General features: G+C 51.6%; 1 protein-coding gene across 1 annotated transcript; it reads left to right on the top strand.

Annotated features, from left to right (window-relative positions):
* Window positions 1,116–6,925, top strand: MRPS15 (mitochondrial ribosomal protein S15). Its single transcript, XM_005678687.3, has 8 exons — window positions 1,116–1,367; window positions 1,644–1,688; window positions 2,622–2,697; window positions 3,487–3,535; window positions 4,013–4,097; window positions 5,024–5,082; window positions 6,333–6,524; window positions 6,773–6,925. The coding sequence occupies exons 1-8, from the start codon at window positions 1,232–1,234 to the stop codon at window positions 6,908–6,910; spliced, it is 780 nt and encodes a 259-aa protein (XP_005678744.2). The 5' UTR covers window positions 1,116–1,231; the 3' UTR covers window positions 6,911–6,925.

Genomic DNA, 8,525 nt, shown 5'->3' with positions numbered 1-8,525 from the left:
TACTGGGGGAAATTAAGGTACATTTTTCCTACTTTTAATTGGCGTTTGTCCATGCCTGTGCGCTCAGTGGCTCAGTCGTGTCCGACTCTTTGTGACCCCATGGACTGTAGCCCACCAGGCTCCTCTGTCCATGGGCTTCTCCAGGCAAGACTACTGGAGTGGGTTGTCATTTCCTCCTCCAGGGGATCTGTCTCCTGCAACTCCGGCAGGCAGATTCTTTATCACTTAGCCACCTGTGAAGCTGGTATTTGTCCTTATACCCCTCATTTCACAAATATCAAAACTAATATTTCTTGAATACTTACTATATTCCTGGTACTTTGCACACAACTGTCTCAGTTAACCCTCTAACAACCTAAAATAAAGATACTGTTATTACCACCCCAATATCATGGAGTAAGTACACTGGGGCCCAGAAAGGTTGAGTGACTTGCCCACAGTGACACGGCCAGCAATCAGCTGCGCTAGGATTCCAGCCGTCCAAAATCGCCGACCTCAGTCACCACGCTGCAATGCTGCCAGAGGAGAGGCTGAAACCCGGCAGTTCTTACAGGGCCCCATCCTGCGCTCTGGGGGGAGAGGGAGAGACGGGATGGAAATACTAAGTCGGGGGAAGAAGACCACTGACAGCCCCACAGGAAGCCCCCAGGATAACTCGTCAGGAAACTGGAGTGGGATTAAGGGCAGGATGCATGATCAAGAAAAGGTGGCATTAGAGTTGATACAGCACCGCACGCCACTAACAGGGCCAGGCAACCAGTCTCGCGCTGCTGCTGCTAAGTCGCTTCAGTCGTGTCCGACTCTGTGCGACCCCATAGACGGCAGCCCACCAGGCTCCCCTGTCCCTGGGATTCTCCAGGCAAGAACACTAGAGTGGGTTGCCATTTCCTTCTTCAATGCATGAATGTGAAAAGTGAAAGTGAAGTCCCTCAGTCGTGTCCGACTCTTAGCGACCCCATGGACTGCAGCCTACCAGGCTCCTCCGTCCATGGGACTTTCCAGGCAAGAGTACTGGAGCGCTATAGCTAACCAGACCTCTCCACTTGACCCAACTCTGCGTCATCACGGAGGCCTACCTGCCAATCCATCATCTCGGTCCTCATCTGCTCCGGTCTCGCAACTGCACTCGATTGGTCGAGCCGGAGCCAACATGGCGGCGCCCGTGTAACCCAGTCCCTACCGCGAAGGCTACGCGGCCGTGGCGCGGGTCCCTTGGGGGTCAGAAGTCACCATGCTGAGGGCGGCGTGGAGGGCGCTGAGTTCGATTCGAACCCAGGCGGTGACACAGCCCTCAGTCCTCGGGCTGCCGGGCGGAGGTTGCGCCAAGCTTCTCTCCGTCCAGCGGGACCTTCCCTCAAGTCCTAGAGGTGAGCGGAGAAGCCGGACAACGAGAGTAGAGAAATAGAATTGGAGAAGATAGAGGGTATGAGTGGAAAGAGGCTACTCGGGGACGGTGTAGCGGCAGGAGAAAAAGTGGTGGGTGGGAAGAAGTGAGGTGAGGTGGGAGAGACACGGGGCATCCTGGTGCCGAAGAAATGCGGCGGCGGTTCGGCACAGAGGAAGGGTAATGCGACGGCCATAGACCAGAATCACGGCTGGACTGTTGAAGGAGACGGACCTCAGTCCCCCTTTTTTTTGCGTAGGTCTCGTCCTGCAGGCCGCCCGCGGATATGCCTCCCAGAAACCAGGTAGGAACTGGATGCGACTTGAGGCGGAAGAGAGATTCAGTTACCTGGAAGGCTTGAGGTGGCTACTTAGAGCCACCCGGAGGCGGGGGTGGAGGGGTGATGGTGCAGAGGTCCTGCGAAGAAGCCCGCATTCACCTTATAACAAAGTCGTGGGCCTGGATCCTGCATGAAGGGCAGGGGGAGGGGAGGATGGGAGCAGGAGCTTTTAGAGTGGGCGTGAGTGGAAATGAACCATTTGAGAGGCAAGGGGCTGACACTACCGAGGCGTACCTAAAATACAGCAATTTGTGTCCGCCCTTCCCAGGTGGAGAGCCTGGTTTCCCATCCCCAGGCAGTCTGCATAGCTGTTCAGATCTCTCTTACTAGATGTTAATATTATTTGCTTAATATTATTAGTGTAATGGCAGAGCAGGGTCAGAGTGGAGAGGACAAATTGATCTCTGCCTTGTGTCTCCCTCACCTGCAGGCACACACCAAGGCTGAGGCTTTCTTGTGATCTCTGTCTGGTGTTTACCTTTCAGACATCTCCTTAAGTAAGCCCCCTATTTCATTCATGCGGTCAGCCAGCGAGTATTTGTAGAGTGTCTGTTCTGTGCTGAGCCACAGGACCAGACTTGGAGGGAATCAAAGGGAGTCTAACTCAGTCCGTCCACAGGAGGACCCATCCTAGTGGGACATCTGATAACTGTAGAGCCAGACAGGTGTGTGAGAGGCACAGGCACAGTACAGGGTCTTGGGAAAGGCTGTCTACTCCCAGCATGAAATATCAAGGCAGATGTCCACAGGATTTACAGAGGAGAAACTGAACCCGGAGATACCAGTGCCTTACTTGAGACCCTGGATGTCTCTGACAGAGGTGATGGGAAGAGCCAAGTCCAGGAGGATGGGCAGTGAGAGCTGACTCTGGGTGTTTTCCATCCTTGCTCTTGACAGTCCAGCAAAGCCAAGAAGATGACCCGCCCCCTTCCACGCTGCTGAAGGACTACCAGAATGTCCCTGGAATTGAGAAGTAAGCAGGACGAAATCTCTTTGATGAGGCAGAGAGCCCTGGGAGGATTGGCAAAGAGAGGGCTTCAAAGGGAGATACCTGCTGGATCTGAAATTTGACTGTGAAACAGGGCAGAGAAGCCCAGGCATGGTGAGAGTGAGTGGGCAGGTGAGCCAGATGGAGCATACCTGCCTGCTGTTTTTATGCTCTGGGTAAAGACCCTCTGCCATTAGATACCAAGGAGGCACCGTGCCTCACAGGTCTTTGTAGAAATCTTGCATCTCTCAGTCCTGTGAGGGAAGACATGGTGTTCCCATTTTGTACATTATCAGACTCCCCAGTGTCATACAGCTTCTGAGGGGAATCAGGGCTGAAAGACATCAAAACCAGGCCCCTGTGCTCAGCCCCTGTCCTGTGCAGTGGGAGCTGGGCAGCCTGTCCAGTCCCTCCCACAGTGAGTGTGACAGGAGAAAGAAACAATGACTGTCGACTTGAAGTGTCTCAAGACAGACTGAGCCGTATCCCAGCTACAATGGAAATCCTCTTTTTGCCCTCCCTGCAATGAGCCTGGAACACTCAAGCTGACAGCCCCAGTTTTCTGTTACCACATCATTGCATGTTCTCAGCCCAGCAAATCAGATCCATGCTGACTTAATTCCTGAGAAATGGCACCCCACTTCCAGAGAGAGTCCTGTTGTAAAAGAAATTTTTAACCATTCTTGCTTCTCAAACTAAAATGAAAACAGCATTTCTTCTCCTTCCCCCTTTCCCTCCACACCTGTCTCTCATTGCTGTGGTTTTTCCCCACAGGGTTGATGATGTTGTGAAAAGACTCATATCTTTGGAAATGGCCAACAAGGTGAGTGGCCTTTGCCAAGATTTGACCTCTCTCTGTCCTCCTCTGGAGACTCCCTCCTACCCTGGTAGCACCCCCCAGCCCATACTTCTCAAGTCAAAGTGCTTATCCCACTGTCAGGCTGTACCCACTTGTCAGTACCCCAGACTGAGCATCTCCAGGGCAAGGACTAAGGGTACAGCTTGTTCCTCGTTGTACCCTTAGCACCTGACAAACAGTAGAGATTCAATAAAAATCTGATGCCTGCATGAGTGAGCAACATTCATCCAACATTCTTCTGTCAGTGGCATTGGCCTTAGGCTCACCTAGATGTGAACAGCCATGCGATTGGCCAGAGGCCATACCCTGATGAGCTGAGTGAAGTCAGTCCCTGAGCCTTGTGGCCTGGTTGCTATGACCACAGCCCTGTCCTTGGAGGCGTGAGGGCTAGTTCTTAGCAGTTGGCAGACCTGACAGATTCTCCCTCTCTATCTTCAACAGAAGGAAATGCTAAAAATCAAGAAAGAGCAGTTGATGAACAAGGTCGTGGAAAACCCGAAGGACACCAGCTCCCTGGAGGCTCGAAGTTGGTCGGGGGGCCCCTTGGGGAGTCGGGGTGCAGGATAGTCTGCTAGCTGGTACTTGATTCAGGGCCCTCATCTGCAGATACACTGGTATTAGAGGTGGCTTGATAAAGGGAGAGACGGGAAGGAGGACCAGGGAACGCTGGACTCGGTTTTCTGAGCTCCGTGCTGTAGTCGTATCTCTGTTTGAGCTCAGGTGACGTTCCTAAGGAGCCTGTTCCTCTCTGCGCTCTGCAGCTAAGGTGGTGTGAAAGGGCGTGTGGTCAGGGCCAGTGTCCCCACAGCACTCTCTGCAGTGCTCCCAGGACACAGTGTACCGCGTACGGGAAGGGCCTTCTGTAGTGACAGCCTCTCCTTGGGGCCATCTTCTGCTTTTGCCTTTGTCCCTATCTCTGCAATACAGGCTTGAGCCACACAAGAGGATACCTGAAGGAAGGATGTTCTGAGGCTTAAAGAGATGAATGGGAGCTGATAATTCTGAAAACTCATTAGTGGAAACACAGAGATAAGGATGGCAGCTGAGGGAAAGAGGCAAGGAGGAGACCCTTGACAGTTTAACCTTCAGTTATTGCCTCAGCAAGGACCTCTTGAGCTGTATTGAATCTGTAACCATGAGAGCAGGCATTCCAGACTAAGTTTAATAGGAATGCTCTAAAGTTTTACCATTAAGAATGCTGATTTGGGGGTTTGGGGTTTGGCAAGGAGACCTTCATAAGATTAAAGAACTTCCTTTCCTCAGGCTTTGCATTCTAAAGGCAAGATATTCCAAAGTCTTTTGAGCTTTTAAAATTCAGACTGCTCTGGGAATGGTGGAGAGCTGTACAAGAGCTTTGGTGATTGTTATTCCTTGAGGTCTTAAAACATAACCGAGGTCTGGCCCTTCCTTCCTCTGTGCCTGTCTCTCATCCTCTGTGGTTTGTGGTTTCAGTTGTTGCCTTGACTGTCAAGATCCGCAGTTATGAAGAACACATGCAGAAACATCGCAAGGTAACCCTTGGGCCTCACTCAGAGCTAAACGTGAGCAGCTGTGGGGAGAGGAGCCTGCGCACTGAGGGGCTCCGGGTCCGAAGAAGCAGCTTGAGAAGCCAGGTGGCCAGAGCAGCAGAGCACCCGCCCCTCAGCTGCAGTGGGAAACACTTCCCTCCCGCCTCGCCTCCAGAGGAGATGAGGGAGCCTTACAGGGCGGGCTGAGGGTCGTTAATGGTCAAAAAGAGCACAAACTTCAGAGCAAGGGCACAGTGTGTGGCACACAGGGGCGCTCAGTAGTTGGTGAGTGCATGAGTGGGGTCAGATTCCCCTGGGTTCAAAACTCAGCTGTGCCACTGCCACTTGACTAGCTGTGGGTCTCTGGGGAAGTTACCTGTCCAAGCCTCGGTTCTCCTGTCTGTCAAATGGGGACCGAATTAGTACCTGCTGAGAGGATTGCAAGGACCGTATGAATATAATGGCAGCCAACATGAGGCCTATAAAGTATTTATAGGCCTCATACTAAATACTCTGTGTGCACCAGTTCATTTAACCCTCATACTCTTCTTTGTAGCCCGTAGTACGGAAGAATAATCTAGGCGTGGCATGATTCAGTTACCCCTGCAGGCACACCACTAGGAAATGCTGTGCTGGGACTTGAAACTTGGTGGTCTTGCTCCAGACCCACATTCCTAACCCGTCTGCCAGATCTCAGCACAGTGTCAGACGCAGAGCTGCTGTAATGAAGCAGTTGCTGGTATTTTTAATAAACACACAGTTGTTAACACAAACTGGTCTGGCTCCACGCCTGGCACCTCTCTTCCCTGAAGCTAGTTGAGCTGTTCCATGAGCTCAAAGTTGGAGTATGGAACACCAACCCAACTGAGGAAGCAGTGTTTCGCTGCAGGCAGGGGTCTCCTTGGCCTTCCCTCCTCCCACCCCAGCTGACAGTGTGCTGAGCTGTGGAGAGGCTGAGTGGGTAGGTGGAGGGAAAAGAGCATGAGATGTGGAGTCTGGCCACCAGACTTGGATTCCAGACTGATCTCACACAAGGTCCTGACCCAGCACAGTTCTGAAACCTTTAATGAATCAGTTAACATCTTTGAGCCTTTATTTTCCCATCTGTGAAATGGGCATGACACTGCCTAGCTCAGAGTTGCGCTGACATTTGCCTAAGATTGTTTCAGTGCCATGGTAAAATGACCATGCTTTGTTTCTGTGAAGTGGCACCCACTTATTTACATAATACTCTAATACCGATTCTCATACAGGACAAAGCCCACAAGCGCTATCTGCTGATGAGCCTTGACCAAAGGCAAAAGATGCTCAAAAACCTCCGGAAGACCAACTATCCTGTGTTTGAGAAGACATGCAAGGAGCTTGGGATTGAGTACACCTTTCCCCCTCTGTACCACCGGAAAATCCACCGACGCTTGGCAACCAAGAAGGCTCTGTGCATTCAGGTATGATTCAGAACTGCTGCTTTGGTTGGTCCCACTCCAGGACTGTGGTGGAGAGAGCAGAGGGAGGGGTCGTCTGAGTCTGAGCAAGGCATGGAGCTGGGCCTGAGGCCTTGTGGCTCCCAGGCCACCAAGTCCATGGAGAAAGGCTGGGATGACCATCTGAGCGAGTCATTCCCCACCCCAGCTGCTTCGATTCTGCAGTTTTGCATAGTATTACAAAGCCTTATCCCGTCCCCTCTTATCCCCAGGTTTTCCAAGAGGTTCAAAAGCTGAAGAAGCAAAAAAGAGCCTTAAAAACTGCAGCTGCAGCAGCCCAGAAACAAGGCCAGAGGAACCCAGAGAGCCCTTCTGAAGCCAGACCAGAGGCAATCAAAGAAACCCAATAAATGTTGATAAAGTCATGTCTTGCTGCCTTGAAGAATAACAGTAGAGAAGGTGGGGCTCCTTGTGGCCTGGGACAAGGAGGAATTCACTCGTTCATGCAGCTCTGGGGTCCTGGGGGTGTCAGAGGCAGAGTCCCTGCCCTCAGGCACCACGGGACACGTTCTCATCACACACCTCAACACACGCTCAGGTAAACAACCCCCTGTCATCCAGGGGCCGTTCACTGGAGGCGAGACCAAGCACACGGTGGCACAGAGGAAGCAAGGCTGACTGGCTGCTGGGTGAGGAGGCCAGTGTCGGAACTGCCTCTAAACAGTTGCCTAAAGGATGAGTGGCAGTTCACCAGGCGGGAGTGGGGAAGGAGGGCATCCCAGGCAGGAGGGATTGCAAGTGCAAAGACAAGTGTACGAGCGTGTGCTGCACTCAGAAGAGCAGCAGAGCTGGACACACAGCTTGAGAGGTAGGCTCCAGCCGGGCTATGAGAGGCTTCATGTGCTGGCTGGGAAGCAGTGATGATAAAGTCTGTGTTTCCACTAGATCCACAGCAGCAGTATAGAGCTGGACAAGACGGGGAGAGATCAGAGCGATTAATTGCGGGAGGCAGGGGTATTGGTGTTCAGACTGAGAATCTGAAAAAAGTCTGTCCCTAAAACTGCACAGGTACAAAACATTGCTTATAAATTCTGGGGCATTACGGACAACTCCCTGCCCACAAAGCCCACCCATTTACACCAATTAAGTGCCAAGGCCTTGAAGCCTGAGTATGCTTAGTATGTTTGAAAAACCCAAAGAAGACTGTGTGACTAAAGCTGAGCCAGCAAAGAGAAGAGTAGGAAGAGATGAGGTCAGAGGAGTTAGCAGAAACCAGATAATACGGAGCTTTTGGGGTGTATTAGTCTGTTCAGGCTCCTGTTTTAAAGTGCCATAAACTGAGTGGCTTAACAGATTTATTTTCTGTTCTGGAGGCTAGCAATTCCAATATCCAGGTGCAGGCTGATTTGGTTTCTGATGAGGAATCTTCCTGGCTTGTAGATGGCCACATCCTGACTATGTCCTCTCATGTGAAGGGAAGCAGGAAAATGAAGAGAGAGGGAAAGAGAAGAGATTGCTTTTGCCCTTCTCAGTTCAGTCACTGAGTTGTGTCTGACTCTGCGACCTCGTGGACTGCAGCACGTCAGGCCTCCCTGTCCATCACCAACTCCCAGAGCTTACTCAAACCCATGTCCATCAAGTCGGTGATGCCATCCAACCATCTAACCCTCTGTCGTCCCCTTTTCCTCCTGTCTTCAATCTTTCCCAGCATCAGGGTCTTCTCACATGAGTCAGTTCTTCACATCAGGAGGCCAAAGTATTGGAGTTTCAGCTTCAGCATCAGTCCTTCCAATGAATATTTAGGACTGATTTCCTTTAGGATGGACTAGTTGGGTCTCCTTGCAGTCCAAGGGACTCTCAAGAGTCTTCTCCAGGGTGTGGAGAAAAGGGAACCCTCTTACACTGTTGGTGGGAATGCAAACTAGTACAGCCACTATGGAGAACAGTGTGGAGATTCCTTAAAAAACTGGAAATAGAACTGCCTTATGACCCAGCAATCCCACTGCTGGGCATACACACCAAGGA

This window comes from Capra hircus, chromosome 3 (genome assembly GCF_001704415.2).
Source record: "Capra hircus breed San Clemente chromosome 3, ASM170441v1, whole genome shotgun sequence".
Taxonomy (NCBI): Eukaryota; Metazoa; Chordata; class Mammalia; order Artiodactyla; family Bovidae; genus Capra; species Capra hircus.
This window is presented reverse-complemented; position numbering and strand designations above follow the sequence as displayed.

Bases quoted from the DNA above. Each gene is read 5' to 3' on its own strand.
- MRPS15 (XM_005678687.3), top strand. From the start codon at position 1,232: ATGCTGAGGGCGGCGTGGAGGGCGCTGAGTTCGATTCGAACCCAGGCG. The intron at 3,536-4,012 runs GTGAGTGGCCTT...TATCTTCAACAG, and splicing joins CTTTGGAAATGGCCAACAAG to AAGGAAATGCTAAAAATCAA. The intron at 6,525-6,772 runs GTATGATTCAGA...TCTTATCCCCAG, and splicing joins AGAAGGCTCTGTGCATTCAG to GTTTTCCAAGAGGTTCAAAA.